Below are 27,401 nucleotides of genomic sequence, written 5' to 3'. Positions count from 1 at the left end.
CCTGCGTCCTTTCTTGACCTACCTTCCAACAGAGTCGTTTTTGTTTCAGTTCCAGCTGACTAGCTGTCTGGTGGTACAAGCCTTTGAACTGTTGGGGAGGTGCAATGAATGAGATGCTTTCCTTGGCTCACCTGTTAAGCAACAGTGCTGTTTAGGTGCCAGCCAGCCAGCCTCTCTTAGTGACGCTATTTCCCAGTCGGCATGTTATGGATTTTGAGCTGTTTCGGGTCAATTAGTTTTAGCCATATATAGAAGCTGGCTTTCTCAACTGCCTCCATAAATTCATTTGATAGATAGATATATGAGAATCGGTTTCTTGTTTGTTAAACATTTACATCATTCGAAGTATTTGTTTAATTTCCTCAGAAAGACATGTTAGCAAAGAAATCATTTTTGGCATTCAAAATTTGGTTAATGTTTACAATATTACCCGGAAACAAAAAAAAAGTAGTGCAACGTACATAAAGAAAAGAACGCGTAGGAAACGAATATGAAAAAAAAAAATGCGCAGAAATGAACGGTGGGGAGGACTTCGGAAAATACACAGGATCCAAGTTTTTTCCTCATAACTTTTGGGAAACATTTTTTTTCTTTTCATGATATTTTACATACATACCTTTCAACTGGCATAGATAACGATTATAAAGAAATTTGTGGGAAAATCTTTTTGGAAGGGTGGGGAAAGGACTTCGGAAAATTCACAAGATCTGAGTTTTTTGCCCATAACTTGGTGATAGTTTATCGTGGATAGCAGGTATAAATCCAAATTTTACGAATTCCTCTGAATCTGCATAACTACAGATTTCTGCGCCACCAAATTTGGATGATAATAACTTTCAGAAAAATGAATGTTTTTAATGAAATTGTCCACGAATATGTGTGTAGCGTACGACTTAAGGGAAATTGCTCTCTCTCAGTTATATATACATGAATACGGACGTAGTGGATAACAGCTAGCCTTCGGCCACACTTTGGACCCTGTTATGTCCACTATTCTGATTGGTTGGTATTGGTGCAATTTGTCTCTTGCTCTACTGCGTGCCAATAGGCAACCCAACCAATCACAGCTTCAGATAAGGTAACATGTGACAGTCTCTTCTAAACTTCCAGTGAGCAGACTGCACGCTCTAAAACTTCAGCGACACAACGAGTTGAGGTCTTTCGGTTCGAGACATTTTGAGGTCTAGCCACTGACCACAGAGCACACGGTCAGTTCCAGCGAAGACACAACAGCAGCCACATGGAGACTCAACACTCAACCAACAGCATACGACAATCTCCATCTTCTTAATGTCGTCAACAACTTCTTGCTACTTACACAGCAACCGATGTCAGGTCAGGAGAGCTCGTACTGGTGGCACGTAAAAAACATCCACTACACTGTCGGAGTGGTTGGTGATACGAAAGACATCCACCCATAGAAACCGTCCCAAATCAGACCGGAACCTGGTGCAGCTCCCAGGCTTACTAGTTTTCTGTCAAACTGTCTGACACATGCTAGCATGGAAAACAGAAGTTAAGTGATAATGAGGACCAACAAGCAAAAGAAAAAAAAAAGTAATTGGATCAACAAACGTTCAGTTGAACCAGTTATTAGATTTTATTGGCATACAAGCTGAATTACGATACAGGATCACACGTCCTTATGAACACTGATATGTCTCTCAGCAAATGATTTACCACACACATCACATTGATGTGGTTTCTCTCCTATATGAACACGTCTGTGCTTCGTCAATTGACTACTTTCAGAGAATGACTTACGACAGATATCACAGTGATGCGGCTTCTCTCCTGTATGAAGACATCTGTGTACAGTTAACTCACTACTTATAATGAAAATGATTTACTACATATCACAGTCATGTCTTCTCTCCTGTATGAATACGTTTATGTCTAGTCAAGTGACTACTTACAGGGAATAATTTACCACAGATATCACAGTCATATGGCTTCTCTCCAGTATGAGTACGTTTATGGTAAGTTAAGTTACTACTTCCAGAGTATGATTTACCACAGATACGACAGTCATATGGCTTCTCTCCTGTATGAATATATTTATGGTAAGTTAAGTTACTACTTAGAAAGAAGGATTTACCACAGATATCACATTCATATGGCTTTTCTCCAGTATGAACACGTCTGTGTATAGTTAAGTCACTACTTCGAAAGAATGATTTATCACAGATATCACAGTCATATGGCTTCTCTCCTGTATGAATACGTTTATGGTAAGTTAAGCTACCACTTTGCGAGAATGATTTACCACAGATATCACAGTGATATGGCTTCTCTCCTGTATGAATACGTCTGTGTATAGTTAAATTACGACTTCGAAAGAACGATTTACCACAGATGCGACAGCCATATGGCTTCTCTCTTGTATGAATCTGTTTATGGTAAGTTAAGTTACTACTTACAGAGTATGATTTACCACAGATATCACAGTGATATGGCTTCTCTCCTGTATGAATACGTCTGTGTACAGTTAATTCACTACTTTGAAAGAATGATTTACCACAGATACGACAGTCATATGGCTTCTCTCCTGTATGAATACGTTTATGGCAAGTTAAGTTACCACTTTGAGAGAATGATTTACCGCAGATATCACAATGGTATGGTTTCTCTCCTGTATGAATGCGTCTGTGTTTAGTCAAAGCACTGCTTCCAGAGAATGATTTACCACAGATATCACAGTCATATGGCTTTTCTCCTGTATGAGTACGTTTATGGTCAGTTAAGTGACTACTTACAGAGAATGATTTACCACAGACATCACAGTGATATGGCTTCTCTCCTGTATGAATACGTTTATGTATAGTCAAGTGACTACTTACAGAGAATGATTTACCACAGATATCACAGTCATATGGCTTCTCTCCTGTATGAATACGTTTATGTGCAGTCAAGTGACCACTTATAGAGTATGATTTACCACAGACATCACAATCATATGGCTTCTCTCCTGTATGAATATATTTATGGTAAGTTAAGCTACTACTTTGAGAGAATGATTTACCACAGATATCACAGTGATATGGCTTCTCTCCTGTATGACTACGTCTGTGTACAGTTAATTCACTACTTTGAAAGAATGATCTACCACAGATACGACAGTCATATGGCTTCTCTCCTGTATGAATATGTTTATGGTAAGTTAAGTTACTACTTAGAAAGAAGGATTTACCACAGATATCACAGTCATATGGCTTTTCTCCTGTATGAGTACGTTTATGGTTAGTTAAGCTACTTACCCAAGAGAATGATTTACCACAGACATCACAGTGATATGGCTTCTCTCCCGTGTGAATACGTCTGTGTTTAGTTAACTCACTATTTCGAAAGAACGATTTGCCACAGAGATCACAGTGATGTGGCTTCTCTCCTGTATGAATATGTTTGTGTGCAGTTAACTCACTTCTTTGAAAGAAGGATTCCCCACACACATCACAGTCATATGGCATCTCTCCTGTATGAATACGTCTGTGAGTTGTAAAGTTACATTTATAATAGAATGACTTGTTACAAATATCACACCGATATGATATTTTCCTCTTTTCCATCTTAATATCATTGGGGAAATTCATCCTTTGCCTCTGTGTATTATATTGGGCTTTGTTTTCACACATTTCGTTTTCCATCAATCTTTATCTCTTTCCACAATATAGATGTTTTTCTTTTTGTTCTGCTATATTTCCATCAACTGTGATCTTGATTAATATTTGAAGATGCAGCGAACTCCTTTGTAATCCAATTTTAATTAGAATATAAATTCATCTTCTACACATTCCAAACAGAAAAGACAGGAAATTCAGCTATTAATCTCTATTTTTTTATGGTAATGTTTTCCATAGAGTTTTTCTGTCCTAACAAGTTAATAAATATTGATGGATCTCAGGCAAATAATTCTTTTATGGCAACATCATCTACATTCTGAAATAAAAAGAGAACAAATATAGAATATAGAGAATATTTCTATAAAAAGTAGACGTTTTACTACATTTCTTTTATGTGTTTCAAATTTTTGGCCTAATCTCTGGTAGCGCTTCATTTTAAGAACCCCAAAACAGTGAAAGACAAAGCAGACCTCAATGAGGTGTGCAAAGGGAGAGACAAAATGCTGCGAAGCATTTTATCTGATGGACTAAGGATTTTGACTACTCCCCACCTGAAGAACAATGGAAAATCCTTTCTAATATAGGCACAAGGCCTGAAAATCTGGGGATAGGGAAAGTCAATTATATTGACCAGAGTACATATTTTTATGGATCTCAAAAGCATGAAAGCCTCCCTTTTAACCTTTCATAACATTTTCTGTACTTTTGAATTTTCAGAAAACCTTTGTGAATTTGTGTTCTACACACAGGAATTCATGTAATTATGGAAAAAGGGTTTATTTTAATTCAACCTTTTTAAATATTCGAAATCCTTTGACATCCAAATTTGCAATGTTAAAAATATTCACACATTTCCATAGCCTATTATGGATTGTGGATCAATGTACACCACGTAACCAATCATAACTCGTGTTCGTATTTTCAGAATTATTTTGTGAATTTGTGTTCTACACACTGACCTTGTACAACTGCAAAAACATATTTTATTAAAATTTTCCCATTCCTCCTCCCACCCAATAATCCTTATGGATACTCAAATTAATCACACACGTATTGGGGACCATGAAGTAACTGATGAGATTTATCCACAGGGATTCAAAACAAGGCACATTCTTTTACTTATTTCAGTTGTTTGATTGCGGCCATGCTGGAGCACCGCCTTTAGCCGAATAAAGTGGTCCCAAAACTTATTCTTTTTAAGCCTCGTACTTATTCTATCAGTGTCTTTTGCTGAACCGCTAGTTGTGGTGACAGAAACATCGGTTGTGAAGTGATGGCTGGTGGGAGGTAGGGGGGGGGGACACAGACACAAATATATACACGACTCGCTTTTTCTCTCAGTTTCCGTCTACCAAATCCATCCACAAAGTCTTTGCAGGAAAACGAATACGAAAAAAAAGAAAAAAAAAAAAAAAGCGCGCTGACGACCCTGGTGGTGGGACTTTCGGAAAATTCACAAGATCCTATTTTTCCGTCATAACTTCCGGTAAAATGGATATATATGATATGATCCAAAATACGTGTGTTATGTACAAAGTTTTCATTCCTGCTTTTACACAAAGAGGAGAAGCAACATATAAATCTTGTATTAACAGTATGTAAGAGTGTGTGTGCGCGATAATAAGATATCTTCATATACAAACCCATAGATTTTATGTTGATGTAGACACATATATGTTTTTCACTAAGATGCAAGTCGCAAATATAGAAGATGATGATTCGTTGTGCAGCTGCAAAGAAGTGAAGCTTTTAACCAGCCGTGGTTTGTGTGTAGTTCAGAACGAGGCGAGACTATCAAAACGTGACTAGCGGAATCAAAACGAGGCTAGCTACATCACCGATGGATTCGTCTGCTATGTAGAATAACCGAAGTGGCTCTGGTCCGGTTATGACTATGGCTACGCCACGATCGTATGGGAATTAAGACAGCATCGTTACTTCAGGAGAATTTCTTCTTTACTTAACTTTCTTCCCTTTGTCTTTGAACACATCCAAACAAACAATAGAATAACTTAGCTAGTCTTAACAATAAACTCTCACTCTCTGCTTTCAACATAAGTCTTTAAATACATCCTGCTTTCCTCTGTCTATATTTTATCTTCTAAAAGAGGTAAATGTGAGATTTCATGGTCCCTATTTTTGTCCACGTCACTAAAAATGGTGTCGGAACATCTATGTCCCTCACAATAAGTATGTTGCGTGTTTCAGTGATCTTCCCCGTTTTTAGAATAATTTTCGAGTTTGAAAATGAAAATAAATCAACCGTTAACATCAATATTAAATTAAATGACGAAATTCCGATGTCATTTCTATATAGACACCTTTCTATGTCACGTGGCGAAGATATTTACTTTCAATTATATTTTCATGAGTTTTCATTTTTGTTTTCAATAAAACCTGTTGTTTTTTTTAGGATAACGTTGTAATATGTTCTAAACGTTATACTTCAGCGATTAAAAAAGAGTGATGTGTAATAATGGCAGAAACGTTAGCACACCGGGCGAAATTCTTAGCGGTATTTCTCGTTTGTCTTTAATGTTCTCAGTTCAAATTCCGCCGAAGTCGTCTTAACCGTTCGGGGTCGATAAATTAAGTACCAATTCCGCACTGGAGTCGATCTAACCGACTTGCCCCCTCCCTCAAAATTTCGGGCCTTGTGCCTACAGTAGAAAAAATGTTAGTGCTGAGCGAGCAAGCCCATGATCAAGACCTTTCCATCCGTAACCATTCCAAAGACCATGGGCGATCCTTCTTATTTCGATCGTATACTTTGGAGGAAATAAAAACAAAACCCAATGTAACAATACAAAAAACGAACGTCCTCAAGTATTCTTAAAAGACAATGATAGCTGCCAAGATATGTTTTACGATGTTTTTTGTTTATCAACATTTATTAACGTAATTGTATAATTTTATTAAATAATCTTTCTACTTATTTTATCGATCCCAGAAGGATGAAAGGTTAATGTTTACATCTTGACCCGCAAAATTCGGATCTTGTGAATTTCCCGAAGTCCTCTCCCCACCCCACTGGAAAAGATTTCCCCCACAAATTTCTTCCACAGAAAGAAACAAGGAGAGAAAAAAAAAAGAATGTATAGTGGTCATCAATCTATCATGGTGAATGCCAAACAGAAGGGTCACACAAGAGAGCTATGGAGGAGGGGAGATAATTAAGTAGTAGTAGTGATCCCAAAACAAAGGTGCACATGCATTTGTAATAGAGAGTTTGTATGTGCGCGTGGAATAGGGCTGGTGATCTTGACGTATGCGTATATGTGTAGGTGTGAAGATGTGGGACTGGGAATTGGTCAGTGCTGGTGTGTGTGTGGTATGGTGTGGTGTGATGGTGTTTGGAGGTGGGGGAGGCGAGATGAAAAAGCCTAACCAGCAAACAGGCTGATCCAATTTTCCAGTGGGTCGTGCTTGAAGTGGACACATTTAGAAAAAACTTCTTTACAACTATTTAATGTGCCAGGTTTAGTATAGTCCATCAGAATTTTGGCTCTCTTCGCAATGCAGATTTTGCAACAGCCACTTCCATTAATATATGGGCCTGGATGATCTATTATTTTCAACCTGATATCACATGGGATCCCTTCATCTTTGAGATGCCACACATGGCTGGCCAAGGATGTGACAAACTATCTTTCTGGGACCCTGAAGGATAACTGGTGGTTGTAGAAACGATGTTTGAAAGATGTACTGGCAAATCCAATATATTTACAAACTTGGAATGTGGCCATATTCGCACTCCTGGTACACCTCTGATAGGCTTCAGGCCTAAGGATACTGTTGGCAACACTGTTGGTGACGCAGTTCATATAGCGCAAGGATCCCGCGGTGTTGTGGTTATCACTACTGTTCACATGGTTATTGGCAATACTGTTGCTGACGCATATATGTTAAGACTTAAGTCTCGATTTGCAAGCATTTCCTCACATCCGCGACGTAGAAAATTTAAGATGTTTTGTCTTTGTATAGAGTCTGACCAGCTGTCGACAATTCTTTGGCTTTGTGGACACAAAAACTTAGGTAACCCTATGTACAAAATTCAAAGTTTTTGTTATATATATATATATGGTTGTATATAAGTGTTTATATTAATTGAAAACAAAAACAAGGTTAAAATTTCCTATGTACTGAGATTTTATTTTTTCAAAACACAAAATCTATTTAAATATTTTATACCCTTTTGAGAGATTGATTTACTTCAGAGTTCATAGCGCTATGATCTCTCTTCTGTATGAATACATTTGAGTCTAGTTAAGTAACTTGTATCAGAGAAAGATTTACCATAGATGTCATAGAATTATGGTTTCTCTCCTGTATGAATATTTCTGTGAGTGCTTAGGTTACATTTTTGAGAGAAGGATTTACCACAAATTTCGCACTGGTGTGGTTTCTCTCCTGTATGGATATTTTTGTGAGTATTTAAGGTAGCACTTCGAGAGAATGACTTACCACAGATATCACAATGATGTGGTTTCTCTCCTGTATGAATACGGATATGATTAGTTAAATTACCACTTAAAGAGAAAGATTTACCACAAACATCACAGTGATACGATTTCTCTCCAGTGTGAACAATTTTGTGATTAGTTAATGTGCAACTTGCAGAAAATGATTTACCACAAATATCACATTGATATGGTTTCTCACCTGTATGAATACGTTTGTGTTTAGTTAAGTCACCACTTTCAGAGAATGATTTACCACAGATATCACAGCGATGTGGTTTCTCACCTGTGTGAACACGTTTGTGATTGGTTAATTCACTACTTCCAAAGAAGGATCTACTACAGATATCACATTGATATCGTTTCTCTCCTGTATGAATTCGTTTGTGTATGGTTAAATAACTACCATCAGAAAAAGATTTACCACAGATATTGCACTGATATGGCCTCTCACCTGTATGAGTTCGTTTGTGACTAGTTAAGTGACCACTATGAGAGAATGATTTACCACAGATATCACAGGGAAATGGTTTCTCTCCTGTATGAATACGTTTGTGAGTAGTAAGCTGACCTTTGTTAAGGAATGATTTACCACAGATATCACAATGATATGATTTAACTCCTGTATGAATACGTTTATGAGTATTTAAGCTACATTTGTGAGTGAATGACTTGTTACAGATATCACAGTAATATAATGTTTTTTCTTTCTTTTTATCATTAGGAAAATCAATACTTTCAGACCACGTTTCACATTTAACTTCATTTTTACACAATTGACTTTCCATAATTTTTTTTGCCTCACCACAAAACTGTTATTTTTCTCCTACTTTTCGTTTTCTTCTTTCATTTCTCCTATTTTTCATTCCCAACAAATATTTATTCCGCTATATTTCCTTCAAACAATATTTGTTTGATAATCGAAGACGCCGCAAAATTCTTTCTAATCCAAGTTCAATTAGAATATGAAATCAGCTTGTGTATACTGCAATTAATTTCCGTTCGGAGCATAATAATTTTTCCATGGATATATTTATGTAACCAAGGTTGACGTCTGTTCTGAATGACATTCACTTTTAGTCGTTAAAACATAATAAATACTGATAGATCTGAAGTTAATAAATTCTCGCATACCATTGTCATTTGATATTCTGAAATAAAAAGAAACGATATAAAATATAGAGGATACTTAATATGAAGACATTCAACTACATCTCTTCTATATTGATAAACAGTAGATAGAAACGTTTACCTGAACATCCGAACTCATCCAATGAAGATGACGAGACATTCATTGGACTCTCTGAGTCAGTGGAATGCATCAACAATTCGGACGTGGGACCGACAATGCACTGAGCATGGGGAAATTACAAAAATAGACTTGGTTGAAATAACTGAAGCGAAACATAAAATAGAAGGGCATAAAAATGGCTCAACGAATACCATTATTGCACATTACACATTCTTAATTGCTGAAGTATAATGTTTTGAATATATTAGAATGTTACCCCCCCCCCCAAAAAAAAAGAACAATTTCCTTTTATTTAAAAAAAAAATGAAAATTCATAAAAATATAATGGAAAGTAATTACATTTACCACGTTACATAGAAATGTTTCCACACAAAATTGACATTAGAATTTCGTCATTAATCTAATATTAATGTTAAGGTTGATATATTGGTGATCTCATATATTAACGATAATTGAAATGGAATGCAGAAAGGAAAACACTAAAAGTATTAAGACAACAAAAGCAATGTTAGCTAAAGCAAGTTTTTCAACTCACTATATTACATATGATAGACTACCATATAGGAATTAAGACAACACAGTTACTTTACGAAGATTTCTTCTTTACTTCACTTTCTTTCCTTTATCTGTCAACACAAGCAAAACACAAATTCTTTTCACTTAAATGTTTTTGTCTATATTTAATTTCGATTTGCATATGGTAATCAATTCGCTAGTCTCTTCAAAGTAAACAAAATGAAAATTTTAAATTCGATGGTAGGAGTTGGATAAATCTAAATTTTTATATATTGTTTTTTGTTTGTTTTTTTTTGCATATTCCTTACCTCCGACATACAAAACGTAGGAATCCGAAAAAATATCAAAAAAATGCATTTTGCCATGAGCGATGCAAAACTGCATTAGCCCCCTGATTTCTTTTATTTTAAAACATGAACTCGTAAAAATATGATTGAAAGTAATTATCTTCACCTCTTAACATAGAAATATTTTTACACAAAAATGACATCGGAATTTCATCATTAATCTAATATTGATGTTAAGGGTTGATTTATTTTCATTTTCAAACTGTAACATTATCCCAAAACGAGGGAAATAATTGAAACAAAGGGAACATAGCATTGTGAGGGATGTACACGTTTTGACACCGTTTTTCGTGATGTGGAAATAATACGGACCAGGGATTCTCACGTTTACATCTTTTAGAAGATAAAAGATTCATAAAAGAAACCAGAATATATTTCAAGACTCATGTTGTAAGCAAAGAGAGAATTAATTGTTCTGAGAGTTTATTATTACGACTGCCTAAATTATTCCATTTTTTGATAAACGTCTTTAATTTCTAGGAAGATCTAATTTAGGCGATCCCTAGTTTATAACTGGCATTTAGGTGATCCAGTTAATTACAGATGATTGCTATTTAAATATAAAAAGATAATACTACAGCGTTCTTTATTATGTCGATGTGAAAAATCTAAATATTTCTTTGTGAAATATAGAAGTTGTGTCCAAGCAGCCATTGTCCAGTCTGAGTTGTGACTACTTGAATCTATCGTGACATCTTCGTCATTGGCTCTATCTATATTAACATGTAAGTATTCTTGAGAGAAACAACATCTTCTGTTGTATAGGTCATGTCCTCTTTCTACTCCATCTGTTTGTTTGGATGTGTTCAAAGATAATAGAAAGAAAGTGAAGTAAAGAAGAAATCTTCTTAAAGTAACGATGTTGTCTTAATTCCTATACGATAGTCTCACGTGGCATAACTACAGAGTTGTACTCCCCCAGACTTTGGAAGGTCATAACTTTCAGAAAAATGAATATTTTTTAATGAAATTTTCTATGCATATATTATTTATTATGTAGATTCCGAATATACAAAAAATTTCGGTGAAAGTGTTTTGGAATGGGGGAGGGGGACAATTTTCGGAAATTCCAACAGAGTCTGAGTTAAAAAAAACTTGCTTTAGCTAACGTTGCCTTTTGTTGACTTAATACTTTCAGTGTTTTCCTTTCTACACTCCATTTCAAATATCGTTATTCCTCCATATCTTCAGATGAACGCAAAGCGAAAGTTTGTATTTCTTAAGGTCATTTCTGAACATTGTTTAGTCACCATTTTACCTTTATTTAATACTTGACAACTGGTGAACTTTTGCTTTAAGCATTCCGTGTAACTTCTCATAACTTACATATTTTTTGGAATTTTCAGAAAATTTTTGTTCTACAGAGGGGAATTCGTACAATTCGGCAAAAGAAAATTTTAAAACATTTTTTCATCTCCAACCCCATAAATCCTAAAATTTTCACTGTTTCTCGAATTCTTTTAGAAATCATATTTTCAAAATACAATTTGATTCCAGCATTTGTTTCTGTTTATAATTTCAAAATAATTTTCACACGAAAAGGTGTGTGATATAAAACAGATTTAGCATATCGCTCTGACATGTATTGATGTTTTTCAATACTTTTTCCCCATAAGAACGTACAGTGGAATGATGATGTGCCCAAGGAATGTGCAAAGAAAAGAAAAAAAGCGTTTCGTAATTTAAATCCTTACAACCCCACCCCACTACACCAAGCGAGTGTGTCTGTATAGTGTAAGAAAAGAAAATTACTAACAGAAAAGTATGCTGTTATTATAAATTCTCTTTTATTTATAGGTGCAGGCATGGCTGTGTGATAAGAAGCTTGTTTCCCAACCACATAGTTCCAGGTTCAGTCCCACTGCATGACACCTTCAGCTTGTGTCTCATTATATTATGGCCTCGGGCTGGACTAAACGTTGTTAGTGGATTTGGAAGACAGAAACTGAAAGAAGCCTATTATGTATGTATATATATATATATATATATATATATACATTGATAGAAATGACAACAAAAGAAAGAGACCTCGATATTATGTAAATAGAGGAATTTATCTGTAAAAATGTGTGACACATATTTGGTAGCCATGATAAAAGTCCGAGCTATATATATATATATATATATATATATATATATATATATATATATATATATATATGTTTGTGTGTCTAGGTTATTTCCCTCCTCCTTTGCTTGCCAACCAACGTTGCTCTATTCACGTCTCTGTAACTTAACGGTTCAGCAAAAGAAAAAGATAGAATAAGTACTAGGCTTACATAGAATAAGTCCTGGGATTACTTTGTTTGACTAAAGGTGGTGCTCCAGCATGGCCGCAATCAAATGACTGAAATAAGTAAAAGAATGTACCGTTTTTTAATCCCTACGGATAAATCCCTGCAATTAACTCACACTCCACAATACCTGTGTGTTTGATATGGGTGAAGTCGAATTTGAGGATTATTGGGTGGGAGGAGGAATGGGAAAATTTTAATAAAATATGTTTTTGCAGTTGTACAAGGTCCAGTGTGTAGAACACAAATTCACAAAATAATTCTGAAAATACGAACAAGAGTTATGATTGGTTACGTGGTGTACATTGATCCACAATCCATAATAGGCTATGGAAATGTGTGAATATTTTTAACATTGCAAATTTGGATGTCAAAGGATTTCGAATATTTAAAAAAAGGTTCAATTAAAATGAACCTTTTTTCCATAATCACATGAATTCCTGTGTGTAGAACACAAATTTACAAAGATTTCTGAAATTCCAAAAAATCCTTAGTCCATCACATAAAATGCTTAGCAGCATTTTTTATCTCCCTTTGTACACCTCATTGAAGTTGGGCTTGTCTTTAACCCTTTTTAGATAAAATGAAGTGCTACTTGAGGTTATGCCAAAAATCTGAAGCAAAAGACGACATAAGAAATGTAGTAAAACGTCTACTTTTTACAGAAATATTCTCTATATTCTATATTTGTTCTCTTTTTATTTCAGAATATAGATGATGTTGCCATAAAAGAATTATTTGCCTGAGATCCATCAATATTTATCAACTTGTGAAGACAGAAAGACTCTATGGAAAACATTAGCATCAATAAATAGAGATTAATAACTGAATTTTCTGTTTGGAATGTATAGAAGATGAATTTATATTCTAATTAAAATTGGATTACAAAGGAGTTCGCTGCATCTTCAAATATTAATCAAGATCACAGTTGATGGAAATATAGCAGAACAAAAAAAAAAAAAACATCTATATTGTGGAAAGAGATAAAGATTGATGGAAAACGAAATGTGTGAAAACAAAGCCCAATATAATACACAGAGGCAAAGAATGAATTTATCCAATGATATTAAGAAAGAGAATGGGAATATATTATATCAGTGTGATATATGTAAGAAATCATTCTCTTATAAATGTAACTTTACAACTCACAAACTTATTCATGCAGGAGAGAAGCCACATCACTGTGATATCTGTGGTAAATCCTTCTGTCGAAATGATGAGTTAACTGTACACAGACGTATTCATTCAGAAGAGAAACGCTACGTCTGTGATATCTGTGGTAAATCATTCTCTAAATGCAGTACCTTAGTAGGTCACAGACGTATTCATACAGGGGAGCAGCCACATCACTGTGATATCTGTGGTAAATCGTTCTCTATAAGTGGTAACTTAGCTACTCACAGACGTATTCATTCAGGAGAGAAGCCATATCACTGCGATATCTGTAAAAAGTCATTCTCTCGAAACGGTTACTTAGCAATTCACAAACGTATTCATGCAGGAGATAAGCCACATCAATGTGATATCTGTGGTAAATCATTCTCTACGAATGCTGATTTAACTGTACACAAACGTATTCATACAGGAGAGAAGCCACATCATTGTGATAGCTGTGGTAAATCATTCTCTGTAAGTAGTCAATTAACTGTTCACAGACGTATTCATACAGGAGATACACCATATCACTGTGATATCTGTGGTAAATCATTCTCTCAAAAGAGTCACTTAACTACTCACAGATATATTCATACAGGAGAGAAGCCATATCACTGTGATATCTGTGGTAAATCATTCTCTCCAAGTTTTAACTTAGCTACTCACAGACGTGTTCATACAGGAGAGAAGCCATTTCACTGTGATATCTGTGGTAAATCATTCTCTACGAATTCTCATTTGACTATACACAGACGTATTCATACTGGAGATACGCCGTATCACTGTGATATCTGTGGTAGATCATTCTCTCAAAAAAGTGACTTAACTACTCACAAACATATTCATACTGGAGAGAAACCATATGACTGTGATATCTGTAGTAGATCATTCTCTCTAAAAAGTCTCCTAACTAGACATAAACGTATTCATACAGGAGAGAAGCCATTTCAGTGTAATATTTGTGGTACATCATTCTCTCAGAATGCAACTTTAACTGTACACAGACGTATTCATACAGGAGAGAAACCATATGACTGTGATATCTGTGGTAAATCATTTTCTGATAGTAGCCACTTAATGAAGCATAAACGTATTCACACAGGAGAGAAACCATATCATGTGTGATATGTGGTAAATCCTTCTCAGGAAGTAGTAACTTGACTACTCACAAACTCACACAGGAGAGAAACCCTATCACCGTGACATCTGTGGTAAATCATTCTGTCAAGCTGGTCAGGTCACGTCTCATAAACGTATCCATACAGGAGAGAAACCATTTCACTGTGGTGTGTGTGGTAATTCATTTGCCGAAAAAAGTCATCTGAAAAGACATCAGTGTTCATCATGATGTGTGATTCTGTATCAAAATTCAGCTTGTAGGGAAATAAAATCTAAAACTGGTTCAACTGAATGTTTGTTGATCAAATTACTTTTTTTCTTTCTTTTGTTTGTTGGTCATCATCATCATCGTCATTTAACATCTGTTTTTCATGCTGGCATGGGTGGACGGTTAGATTGCAGTTTGAGTAACTTTCGATGCCAAAGTTCGGCACTAGGCCTTCCAGGATTTTCCAGATGTATATCGCTGCATAGTTTTCCTGCTTTCATTCTAGTGGGAAGCGTTTTAATTCTTTCATCTCTCCCAGTAGCTGATTCATTGCATCGAGACGATTTTCTTCGTGTAGCTTCGTTGGATTGCTTTGAGTTCCACCATGAGTTTTATATCGTGTGGTGACCATAGTTGGGAGCAGCAGTCTAAGTGGCTGAGGACACATGTCCTTCAAAGGACCGTCTCTTTTTCTCTTGTTTTGTAAGTTCAGAGAATCCATTCAGCTAGCCGTCTACATTTTATTACCAAATTAGTAATATGCGCTTGAAAAGATGCATCATTGCTCATGTCAATGCCCAGGTTACGCACTGATTTTGATTCAGGGATTGCAATTCCTCCTGGACCAGTGTATCCTGTCTCCATGTCATTTAGCTTTGTGTGCTGGTAGCATAGGGCCTGGAATTTTCCTACAAGAAACTGTGTTGTTGTCCTCAGCTTACCTGTATATTGCGTCCAACTCCCATTGCAGATGTGCAATATTTTCAGGATTTTGTATTGTCTGAGAGACTTTTATGCCATCTGCACAGCTAGCATGGGTGGCTATTTGAGAAGCCCAGGGCATGTCTGAGAGGGCCACTATGAATAGTAGTGGCCCTAAGAAGTGCCCTGTGGAACACCACTTGCTATTTGTGTTTCCGTGGGGTGGCTCCATTGGCCACCACTGCCTGACATCTATCTTTTAGAAAGTTATGCTGTCAGTCTCCAAGTTTTCCGCCTATGCCAACATCACACAGCCTGTGACATATCACACCAGTCAACTTTGTCAAAGGCTTTTGCAAAGTTGAGACACACCACATCCACACATGAATTATGTAGCAGCTGTTTCAACACCCAGTTGCAAGAGCTGTGTTAGTCTCCAACTGGTCAAATTCCATGCTGGGTGTCAGCCAGCAAGCTACCCGTCTCAAGGAGTAGGATCAGTTTCCAGCGGACTATTTGTTTGATGACCCTGTTGATGCGAGAAGTCAGAGAGAGAGGCCTATAATCTTTAGCATCTGCTCTGTTTCCTCCCTAATGGATAGGCCATATTATCCCTTCCTTCAGTTTGTCTGGGAGCTTACCACTCGCAGTGAAGCTCCAAAAAAGAAGCTGCAGTGGTTTTGCAACAGCTCATTTGCATGATTTGAAAAGGACTGCTGGAAATCCATCAGGGCCAGCAGTTGAGTTTGTGTTAACTTCATCTATGGCCAGTGTTACACACACACACACATATATATATATACACATGCATTTATATGTATGTAACATATGGTATAATTATAAACAGAGCAAATTTTAGCCATTTCTCCGCAGAGCTATGAGGCCACATCCTCACACACTGTCGCAGTGACAAAGAGGAAGGACTAAGTGCCGGAACCTCAGAGTTACATGCTTTACCACTTAGTGGTGAACTATTTAGATAGCTACTGCCAGGGGAGGTAACTGCGCCTACACGGGTGACTAGACTATAGCCTACACTGCCAAATATTTTAAGCATCTCTGCAGTGATTCCTGATGGATGAGGGGCTTTTCCTGTCTTCATACCCTTAATTATTTTATCTACGAAGGTACAGTCAATTTGAATAGCCGGTCCTTCTGTTGGGTCAACATTTGGCAGACTCTCTTTCTCCTATTCATTCTCTTCATTTAGCAACCTTTCATAGTGGCATCTCCAAATTTCTCTCTTTGCAGCATCATTAAATGCAAATGAGCCATCATCCATGCGGACACATTTCTCTTCTATGACATCACAATTCTCTCTCACATACTGTCTTGCAATATGAAACTCTTCAAGTCTCTAGGCCTCACAACGTAGAACATTGGGAAATTTTTCATCTGCTTCCCCTCTGGTTAAGTAAACCTGTCTCCTAGCTTCCCTTCTGGCAATCTGATACAGTTCCCTGCTACCACCACTCTTCCAGTCCTTCCATGCCTGTTTTTTTTCCCTAATGGCCCTGTCAACTACATTGTTCCACCACCATGTTACCTTAGGTCAAGGAGGGGACTTTAAGCCATCCACAATCTGGTCAGTAGCCCTCAACAGGATGTTCCATAGGGACCTCAAGTTGTCTTCCATATTATGTTATATCCTCCTCTTTTTCGTCAAAAGCTTCAAGTAACACATCCCTAAATCTCTGTTTTGTAGGCTTTTCCAAGTTACTTTAACAACTCTGTTATTAGTTTTAAAACAAGAGTGTTTTTATTAAAAAGGTTGAATTTTCATTAAATAAAAACGAAATACCAACCGGTTATTAAACAGATTATTTAATAAATTACTTATTTACATATTTGTTACACTTACTTGGGATATCCCCAGTCAATTTTCATATTTTTTATGGATTGCTTTTGTTTCATTTTCAGTCCAGTAGACATACATACCATGAAATGAAAGCTCAGCAAATCTAATCTAAACAATAGAAACCAAAACCCAAACTATGACATTCATATATTTACTGTTGTGTATGTATACCTACATGTTTAATGAAAATAACTGTATGAGACTTATTTCTCACAGAAGTTACAGAATTATGATTTCTGTCCTGTATGAATGCGTTTGTGACTAGTTAAGCCTCCATTCTGAGAGAATGATTTACCACATATATCGCACTGGTATGGTTTCTCTTTAGTATGAATACGTTTATGAATATTTAAGGTACCACTCTCAGAAAATGATTTACCACAGATATCACAGTGATGTGGCTTTTCTCCTGTATGAATTCGTTTGTGTGTAGTTAAGTTACTATTTACAGAGAATGATTTACCACAAATATCACAGTGATATGGCTTCTCTCCTGTGTGAACAAGTTTGTGATTAGTTAATGTACAACTTGCAGAAAATGATTTACCACAAATATCACATTGATATGGTTTCTCTCCTGTATGAATACGTTTGTGCTTAGTTAAGTCACCACTTTCAGAGAATGATTTACCACAAATATTGCATTCATATGGTTTCTCTCCAGTATGAATACGTTTGTGTAGAGTTAAACCTCCAGTTTGAGAGAATGACTTACCACAGATATCACAAGAATATGGTTTCTCTCCTGTATGAATTCGTTTGTGTATAGTTAAGTAACTACCATCAGAAAAGGATTTACCACAGATGTCACATTGATATGGCTTCTCACCTGTATGAGTGCGTTTGTGACTAGTTAAGTAACTACTAATAGAGAATGATTTTCCACAGATATTACAATGATATGGTTTCTCTCCTGTATGAATACGTTTGTGAGTAGTAAGCTGACCTTTGTTAAGGAATGATTTACCACAGATATCACACCAATATGGTTTAACTCCTGTATGAATGCGCTTGTGAGTATTTAAGTTACATTTGTGAGTGAATGGTTTGTTACAGATATCACAGTGATATAATGTTCTTTCTTTCTTTTTATCATCAGGAAAATCAATACTTTTAGACTGCGTTTCACGTTTAACTTTGTTTTTACACAATTCATCTTCCATAATTTTTTGTCTCGCCACAAGACACAGATGTTTTTCTGCTATTTTATTCCTAACAAATAATTCTTTTGCCGTATTTTCTTCAACTCTAATTTTCGTTTATATTTGAAGATGCCAGTCCTTTGAATATAAGATCAACTTGTATATATTGCAGTTAATTTTCGTTTGGCGTAAATATTTCACAGTAATTCTTCCATAGATTTATATAAACACGGTTGATATTTGCTCTGCACATCTTTTAATCTTTAGAAGATCATAAATAATGATGGATCTCAAGTTAATGAAATTCTTTTACACCAATGTCATCCGATATTCTGAAATAAAGAAACAATATAAAATAAAGGGGATATTTAAAATGAAGACATTCAACAGTGGTCATTTTCTTACATTTCTTCTATATTGATAAACTGCAGATAGAAACGTTTACCTGAATAACTGAACTCATCCAATGAAGATGACGAAACATTAATTGGACTCTCTGAGTCAATGGAATACCTGAACTATTCGTACGTGGGGACCGACAATGGACTGAGAATGATTGGGGAAATTACAAAAATAGACTTGGTTAAAACAACTGAAGCGAAACGGAAGATTTAAGTGCATGAAAATGACTTAAATGCCATTATTACACGTTACTCTTTTGTAATTGCTGAAGTCTAACCTTGTGAATAAATTACAATGTTATCCTGAAGAAAGAATAGTTTTTTTTTTCTCTTTGTTATTGAGTAAACTCACAAAATAACTTAATTGAAAGTAATTGCAAATTATATGTACATGATATGTAATTATATGTACATGGATCATATGGTAATAAATCAAAATCATTAGACTTCGACAATGAAAAAATGAGATCTAAAACACTTTTAGGACTTTTCGTATTCGTTCCATTTCAGTTGCGTTAGCTATGTCTAAATTTTGCACTTTGCCCTTTTACTGTCAGTCCGACAGATACGTTAGACAAAGCCAACCAAGTGCGAAGGAGAGAGACAAATACACGTGTGGAATGAATGGGAAAACAAATAAAGTCATCTATCTCATGTAATGGAAATAATAAAGGTCCAGAAATGTGAGAGAGGCGTCTGTTATTTTTTATTTATATATTTATATTGCCATCCAGTCCAGGCGACTTGACCAGACCAAATGTTACCCTTTGCGCGTAAGGCGTCTAGATCGAGAAATGAAGCACGAATGTCCGGTCCGGCTTTCAGCCACATCGGTTTTTCGCAAGCTGAAATATTTCATTACGCACACCTCATCAACAGATGATAGCAGTAGTTCACTAACTGAACTGATTGCTCTTGGCCGTTGACAGTTCGTTGTCTGTCCTCCCTCTCAATGTTCATCTGCCGAAATTTTTTACATCCACCTTGCTGCATCCCATGATTTCAATGTACCCTGGGTATTTAAGCCATAACTGATACCCTGACAGGTGCTAATACTCCAGGTCAGAGGAGACCTGGGAACATTAGTGGTTCTACCCTCCTCAATACTCTGGAATTCCGGAATTAGGGTCCCTACAGGACAAATCTGTAGTTGAAAAAGAAATTTTAAAAAAACCTTTACCTTTACCACAAATGACATTAGAATCTAGATATTAATTTAATATTGATGTTAATGAGTGATTTATTTACATCATGAAAAAAAAATTTTTTTCTGAAAACGAGGAAAATAATTGAAATACATGGAACCTACCAATGTGAGGAACGTAAATGTTTTGACACCGTGTTTGGTGATGGAGGACGATAATAAATAGAACGAAGAATTAGCAAATCTACATCTTTTTAGAGAATAAAACATATGAAGTAGACCAGGATATATTTAGAGACTGGCCTAGTAACGAAAGTATGCCTAAAGACTTATGCTAATACTAGAGAGGGAGTTAGTTGCTCTGACAATTTATTCTTAAAACTTGCTAAATAATTGTGAATCCCCTGCTATATTGTTTGATAAACATCTTTATTACTGGGTCAGATCTAGTTTACAACTGACATTTAGGGACTGATTGTTAGTAATTAACATGTGGAAAGAAATAGCTACAACATTCTTTATCATGTTAATGTGAAAATCTAAATGAAGGTTTGTTGTAAAATAGAAGTTGTGTTGAAGCTGTCCTTGTCCAGTCTGAGTTGTGACTACTTGAATCGATCTTCGTCATTGGCTCTGTATTAATATGTAAGTATTATTAACAGAAACATCATCTACATTGTATAGGTCGTGTCCTCTTTCTACTACATCTGTTTGTTTGGATGTGTTCAAAGATAAAGGAAACAAAGTGAAGAAAAATTTCACTAAAGTAGCGACATTGGCTTAATCCCCATACGGTGGTAGGCTGCCCACATGTGATTTAGTGAGCTGAAAAAACTTTCTTTAACTTACATTGTCTTAATAATTTCAGTTTTCCTTTCCAGACTTCATTTCAATTATCGTTATCCCACCATATCTTAATATCAACACAAAGTAAATTGTATGTGACAAGAAATTGCTATTAAAATCTCACTTGGGATCTATTGGGGCTGTTTCACTCTTGTGTTGGCTTACAGAAGTTTCTCGAGGTGTCATAACTGGTTAAAAAAGAAAAAAAAAAGTTGGCATTGTTCAGAGATCTCAATGATTGTTTTGTCATCTTAAAAAGGGTGGATTCACTGAGTGAGTTCAGCTCGTCAGGTAAAGGTTGTTAACAATATAGAAGAAATGTAGTATAATGTCTATTTTCTAAGTATCCTCTATATTTTATATTTTTTCTTTATTATTACAGCATATCAGATGATATTGGCACAAAAAAATTATTTACCTGAGATCCAGCAATATTCATAATCTTTTAAACACTCAAAGGAAATGTCATACAGAACAAATATAAACCTGTTTATACAAATATCTGGTTGAATTATTGTTGAAATATTTGCTCTGAACTGAGATTCAAAGCAAAATAGCTTTACCTCACTGGCTAGAATGTGTAGCAGAGGATTTTGCATTTTAATTAAACTTTGGATTACAAAGGAAATTCCAGCTTCATCAAATAGTGACAAAAACCACAGTTGATAGAAATATTTGTTAAGAATAAAATATAAAAGCAATACTAAGAGAAACATCTGTCTCTTGTGGTGAGAGAAGAAAAGTTATGGAAAATGAATTATATCAGAGCAAAGTTATGTGTAAAACACTTTCTGATGTTGCTGTTGATATAAAGAAAGAGAATGAAAAAGCCTATTGCTGTGATGTCTGTAAAAAGTTATTCTCTCAAAAAGGCAACTTAACTATACATAAACGTATTCACACAGGAGAGAAACCATACTATTGTGATATCTGTGGCATATCATACTCTCGTAACCAACACTTAACTAATCACAAACGTATTCACACAGGAGAGAAACCATATCAGTGTGATATTTGTGGGAAATCATTTTCGCAAATAAGCCACTTAACTACACACAAATACATTCATACAGGAGAGAAACCATATCACTGTGATATCTGTGGTAAATCATTCTCTGGAAGTACTTATTATTCTGCTCATAAACGTATCCATGCAGGAGAGAGACCATATCACTGTGATATATGTTGCAAATCATTCTCTGCAAATAGTTACTTAACTACTCACAAACGTATTCATACAGGAGAGAAGCCATTCCACTGTGATATTTGTGGTAAATCATTCTCTGGAAGTGGTGACTTAACTAAACACAAACGTGTTCATACAGGAGAAAAGCCATATCACTGTGATATCTGTGGGAAATCATTCTGTCAAAAAAGTAACTTAACTCTACACAAACATATTCATACTGGAGAGGAGTCATATAATTGTAATGTCTGTGGCAAATCATTCTTTGCACCAAGCCATTTAACTACTCACACAGGAGAGAAGCCATATCATTGTGATCATCATCATCATCGTTTAACGTCCGCTTTCCATGCTAGCATGTGATGTGTGTGGTAAATCATTCTCTCAAAAAATAGTAATCATTAATCATAAACGTATTCATACAGGAGAAAAACCATATCACTGTGATATCTGTGGTAAGTCATTCTCCAGAAATCATCATTTAACTAGTCACAAACACATTCACACAGGAGATAAACCACATCACTGTGACATCTGTGGTAAATCATTCTCTCAAAATAGTCACTTAACTATCCACAAACGAATTCACACAGGAGAGAGGCCTTGTCTCTGTGATATCTGTGGCAAATCATTCTCCCAAAGAAGCCACTTAACTAATCATGCATGTTATCACATAGAACAGTAACTTATCTATGTCAAAATTCAGTTCATTGTAACTACTATATAGTTTGTGCAATAAATTTTTGTTGATCAAATTAATTATCTCCTTTCTCTCATTGATGTAACTATTAATGTTACTTTCCCATGGGGTTACTTCAGTGATTATAACAATACACAGCACATGTACTCCTGAACATCACTATTCATAAATTTTGATATTCACCTGTATGGTGCTAAAGTGTGCAACTTCAGATTTTCATTCCTAAATTTTGATGATGATCAAATTCACTTTTTCCATTTTCTCAGTTGTAAATCTATTAATCTTATGAATATTGATACTTTCCAAATTCATAAAATCACTAGATTAACCAAGAAAAATGAAATGGTAAATGGTAAACCAAAATTTTAAGTACGAAAATATTGCAAAACAATTCTTAGTTACTTTTAATAAAAGCATTCTTTCATGATACTCATATTCCTTGTAACAACATTTCCAGAAGGGAGAAAAGATACAATTGATGTATTTGACATTGTAGGTAAATAACTGAGAAATATTCTCATCAATCATGTTATAACATCACTGCACAATTATTACGTTAGAAATATATACACCCGGGCACAGGGGTGATTGTGAGTGCTTCGTAACCACATGGTTCCAGGTTTCAGTCCCCTGGCATGGTACTTATGTTGCTTTATTTATGTCAGCTTAATTTTGCTGTTCGGCAAAAAAAGACCGATGGAATAAGTACTAGGCATTTAAAAAATAATCATTGGGGTCGATTCGTTCGATTAAAAATTCTTCGAGGCGGTGCCCCAGCATGGTCGCAGTCTAATGACCAAACTAAATAAAAGATATAAGTTTTAGATATACAATAATAATCCAGCTTTACATCTGTACACATCTCCGCATCCTTGCTGTACGTCTTTCCACATGACCTAAACTGACCAATGAAAACCGAATAATTCTGTTTCCGTCGTGTCTTTATTCCGGAAATATCTGTTAACCGTTTTCCCCGATAATTCACCGTGGGTCCAGATGATTGTTATTAATTCCATACGGTTCCAGTGTTGGTATTCTTCTCGAAGAAGAATAACAACACTGTGAGTCCAATTCCATTGGCAAAGCATATTTTACCATTTATTTTGACGTCCACCTACACTATTTGCACACACACAAAACAATCCAACATTTCTTAACCAACAACTGGAAGCTAATAATGGACAGAGACCAAGCTACTTCTCCACCAATTCAAACATCGGCGTTACTCTCTTAGAATTATACGAGGTATCTTTTTAGTTTCATGTTATTTCCATTTCTTCGTACGTCAATAAATTATGTTTGTTCTTATTCGATCAAACAATCTACATTTCGTAGATCTGAGCCGGGACTAAACGGCAACAACATTAACAACCACACATTGAGAGGGGGCTATACGTGCTAGAAACAGCAGTCAGATCTTCCCTCGAATTACATTTTACTGTCTAAGGACGGATGTTGCTTATAGTTAACAGGATAAGAAAACTGAAAAATTAGAATGGAAAAACGAAACGTTTTAGTTTCTGTTTATACATAGTTACTCGTGTATGTTTGTATATATATATATATATATATTAGTAGTATGTACATTCATTAAAAGTTTTATCCTAATAACCTGCTTTAATATGAAATATAACACTGACGTTCCAGCCATGATTATCCAACCAACAATGGCATGTTTTCGGAATCTTTCCAATTTGATCTCTCTCTCTCATTCACACACACACAATCGTATTCAGAATTTCTAAATAGTTGGATCTTTACCTACAAAGGTTAAAAACATTTTCCTGAAATACATCTCTGAAGGTGCAGATTACGATTATCTCCGTAAAATTTGAAAGGAAAAAAATCTTTTCTTGTAATTTCTACTTATATAGAAATGTAAATTTTCCACTGTTGACCTCTACTTTTAAGTATCCCCTATATCTTAATACTGTTTCTCTATTATTTCAGAAATAACAGGCAACGTTGACATAACAGAATGTTTACCTGAGGTGTATCCCAAAACCTTTATCATTTAAAGACATTATGCACAACACATAACTCTGTTTATAGAAATCTGTGGTGGAATTATCATGAAGAATTTCCTCTTGAACTGAGATTATTGGCAAAGTTGTTTGACTTTGCTGTCTGGAACAACTACAAGACTTCTTGTTTTACATTTTAATCCAAGTTGAAGTTTACAATAGAAATGGTAGGAATCGTTTGTAGGAATGAAATATAAAAGTGAAGATAAATGTCAGTATTTTGTAGTGAGGGAAGAACTATTATGGTTGATATATTGTACGAGAAGAAAATTAATTGTAAAACAGTCTAAAAAGATTGATTTTCCTGATGGCATAAAGAAAGAGAAAACTGCAGTGAAATATCTGTAAAATGTCATCGTCTCACGGTGATACAAGAAATACTGACAAATATATTCATAAAGAAATGAATGCGTATCACTGTGATATCTGTGGTCAATCATTCTCTGTAAGTAGTCGTTTAACCACTCACAAACGTATTCACACAGGAGAGAAGCCATACCACTGTGATATCTGTGGTAAATCATTCTCTCAAAGTAGTGCTTTAAGTACGCACAAACGCATTCATACTGGAGAAAAGCCACACCACTGTAGTGTCTGTGGTAAATCATTCAGACTTAGACATTCCCTAACTATTCACGAACGTATTCATTCAGGAGAGAAACCATATCACTGTGATATTTGTGGCCAGTCATTTGCTGTAAGTGATCACTTAACTAAACACAGACGTATTCATACTGGAGAGAAACCATACGACTGTGATATCTGTGGAAAATTGTTCTCTGGAAGTAGTGATTTAACTACTCACAAACGTACTCATACAGGAGAGAGTCCATTTCATTGTGATTTCTGTAGTAAATCTTTTTCTAGAAATCCTGACTTGACTATTCACAAACGTATTCATACAGGAGAGAAGCCATATCACTGTGATACCTGTGGTAAAATGTTCTCTAGTGGTAGTAGCTTCACTAGGCACAAACGTATTCACACAGGAGAGAAGCCATATCTCTGTAATATCTGTGGTAAATCATTTGCTGTAGGTAGTGACTTAATTACTCACAAACGTACTCATACAGGAGAGACACCTTATCACTGTGATATCTGTGGCAAATCATTCTCTAGGAGTAATATGCTAACAACTCACAAACATATTCATACAGGTGAGAAACCCATTCCACTTTGATATTTATAGCAAACTAGTTTTCTGACTGACATAACTTCAGATGATAAATATAATCATAGAAAGGAAAAAAGACAACAGATATCTGTGGTAAAATCTCTGAGAAAGTAACAGTTCATGTATTTATTGATACAAAACTATAGCTGTAGCACTGTCAAAAGTCATTCATCATCTTGTAAGGATATTCGCACATGAAAGAAGATATAACAGTGTGATAACAACACTTTATTTTTTTTGTAACCATAACTACATCTATATTGGTGAGGTAACTTACCATTGTCATAATGTTAATAAAACATTGTTTCTGGATAATGATTTGCATTCCATGTAATAATATATTTTGTCACCATGTATCGTGTACTAATGGTATATTGTGTTCATCATCCTCTCTTCTATATACATACATACATGCATATATGTAATGTACATTCAAAAAGCACCTAGTACACTCTGTGGAGTGGTTGACATCAAGAAGAGCTTGGTGCACCCTTCTGGCTTGTCAGTTCCTATCAAAGCATCTGACCCCTGCCAGCATGGAAAATAGATATTAAATGATGATGGTATATATATGTATGAATGAACACACATACATGCATGTATCTATATATTGTACATGCATATACACACACACTCACACATATATATATACTGCTTGACCAACAATCTTCTGTGTGAATCTAATTGATGCTGGGTGGTTGGTGTTACAAAGGGTATCCATCCATAAATCTCTGAAACCTGGTGCAGGCTCTGCCTGGCCACCTCCTGTCAAACCGTCCAGCCTATACCAGCATGGAAGGCCTCCACTCTTCTATATAGTTTAATAGTGTTAGCCGTCATATAATACAATTTGGAACACACAAGAAGAATAATTTTAAATGTCTTCGTGCTTATAGAAAACATTGAAATGAATACTAATTTTCAACAGAAAACTACTTATTACCTTACAATAAAATTGAATAATATAAGCTTCTCATTTGCATAACTCTTCTCACAAGTAGACAAGTAGAGGGGGTGAAAGATTTCTTCCCCCAGTACCAAACAAAAGGCAAAATTGAATTTGTGCTTCGTATTTATACTTTTTTCATAATTAAATTAACTCAGGCTAAACAAAGGATTTTTCATCTGTTATCTGCCTAAGTTTGGCTCGAAAGGTTATAGGTTAACAGTTCATTCTCATAAATTTGTGAGTGCTAATGCCGAGAACAATAGAAAGGAACTCCTAGAAAAATCTAGGTTAGGCTTCAAGTCTT

The 27,401-nt window shown here is 35.4% G+C and overlaps 4 protein-coding genes and 1 long non-coding RNA gene across 11 annotated transcripts in view; 3 read left to right on the top strand and 2 right to left on the bottom strand.

Moving 5' to 3' along the window:
- LOC106868788 (UBX domain-containing protein 11) overlaps positions 1 to 27,401 on the top strand; it is a 283,501-nt gene that overhangs the window by 60,911 nt on the left and 195,189 nt on the right. The gene's annotated exons all lie outside the window — the stretch shown is intronic.
- LOC128246985 (uncharacterized) lies at positions 1,577 to 18,831 on the bottom strand. The gene is made up of 4 exons (XM_052975530.2): positions 17,890 to 18,831; positions 7,980 to 8,651; positions 7,507 to 7,511; positions 1,577 to 3,332 (listed from the first exon to the last, which is right to left on the bottom strand). Exons 1-4 carry the CDS (start codon positions 18,692 to 18,694, stop codon positions 1,863 to 1,865), a joined length of 2,952 nt encoding a protein of 983 aa, XP_052831490.2. The 5' UTR covers positions 18,695 to 18,831; the 3' UTR covers positions 1,577 to 1,862.
- On the top strand, positions 9,843 to 22,761 carry LOC128250461 (uncharacterized). Of its 7 annotated transcripts, none has more exons than XM_052975539.2 (3): positions 10,431 to 10,585; positions 10,829 to 10,920; positions 13,197 to 15,055. In XM_052975539.2, the coding sequence occupies exon 3, from the start codon at positions 13,483 to 13,485 to the stop codon at positions 14,767 to 14,769; it is 1,287 nt and encodes a 428-aa protein (XP_052831499.1). In that variant the 5' UTR covers positions 10,431 to 10,585; positions 10,829 to 10,920; positions 13,197 to 13,482; the 3' UTR covers positions 14,770 to 15,055. The 7 variants fall into 7 exon arrangements, with proteins under 7 accessions (XP_052831505.1, XP_089195378.1, XP_052831499.1 ...); XM_052975538.2 differs by adding an exon at positions 11,993 to 12,158 and having other exon boundaries at positions 10,462 to 10,920; XM_052975544.2 differs by lacking the exon at positions 10,829 to 10,920 and adding an exon at positions 11,993 to 12,158 and having other exon boundaries at positions 10,465 to 10,585.
- Positions 20,404 to 23,843, bottom strand: LOC149131472 (uncharacterized). Its single transcript, XR_016237818.1, has 2 exons — positions 23,134 to 23,843; positions 20,404 to 21,252 (listed from the first exon to the last, which is right to left on the bottom strand). It is a non-coding gene; the product is annotated as an uncharacterized LOC149131472 (long non-coding RNA).
- On the top strand, positions 23,867 to 26,466 carry LOC149131471 (uncharacterized). The gene is made up of 2 exons (XM_089339268.1): positions 23,867 to 24,195; positions 24,901 to 26,466. Exon 2 carries the CDS (start codon positions 25,324 to 25,326, stop codon positions 26,152 to 26,154), a length of 831 nt encoding a protein of 276 aa, XP_089195394.1. The 5' UTR covers positions 23,867 to 24,195; positions 24,901 to 25,323; the 3' UTR covers positions 26,155 to 26,466.

This window comes from Octopus bimaculoides, chromosome 21 (assembly GCF_046866305.1).
Source record: "Octopus bimaculoides isolate indiv1 chromosome 21, ASM4686630v1, whole genome shotgun sequence".
Lineage (NCBI taxonomy): Eukaryota > Metazoa > Mollusca > Cephalopoda > Octopoda > Octopodidae > Octopus > Octopus bimaculoides.
This window is presented reverse-complemented; position numbering and strand designations above follow the sequence as displayed.

Excerpts from the sequence above, each read along its gene's own strand:
- LOC128250461 (XM_089339253.1), top strand. The coding sequence starts at position 13,483 with ATGGAAAACGAAATGTGTGAAAACAAAGCCCAATATAATACACAGAGG. Across the intron at positions 14,546-21,936 it reads TAGATCATTCTCTCTAAAAA|GCAACTTAACTATACATAAA; the intron begins GTCTCCTAACTA and ends TCTCTCAAAAAG.
- LOC128246985 (XM_052975530.2), bottom strand. The coding sequence starts at position 18,694 with ATGGAAGATGAATTGTGTAAAAACAAAGTTAAACGTGAAACGCAGTCT. Across the intron at positions 8,652-17,889 it reads TAAATCATTTTCTGAGAGTG|GTCAGCTTACTACTCACAAA; the intron begins GTACCTTAAATA and ends TCCTTAACAAAG.
- LOC149131471 (XM_089339268.1), top strand. The coding sequence starts at position 25,324 with ATGTCATCGTCTCACGGTGATACAAGAAATACTGACAAATATATTCAT.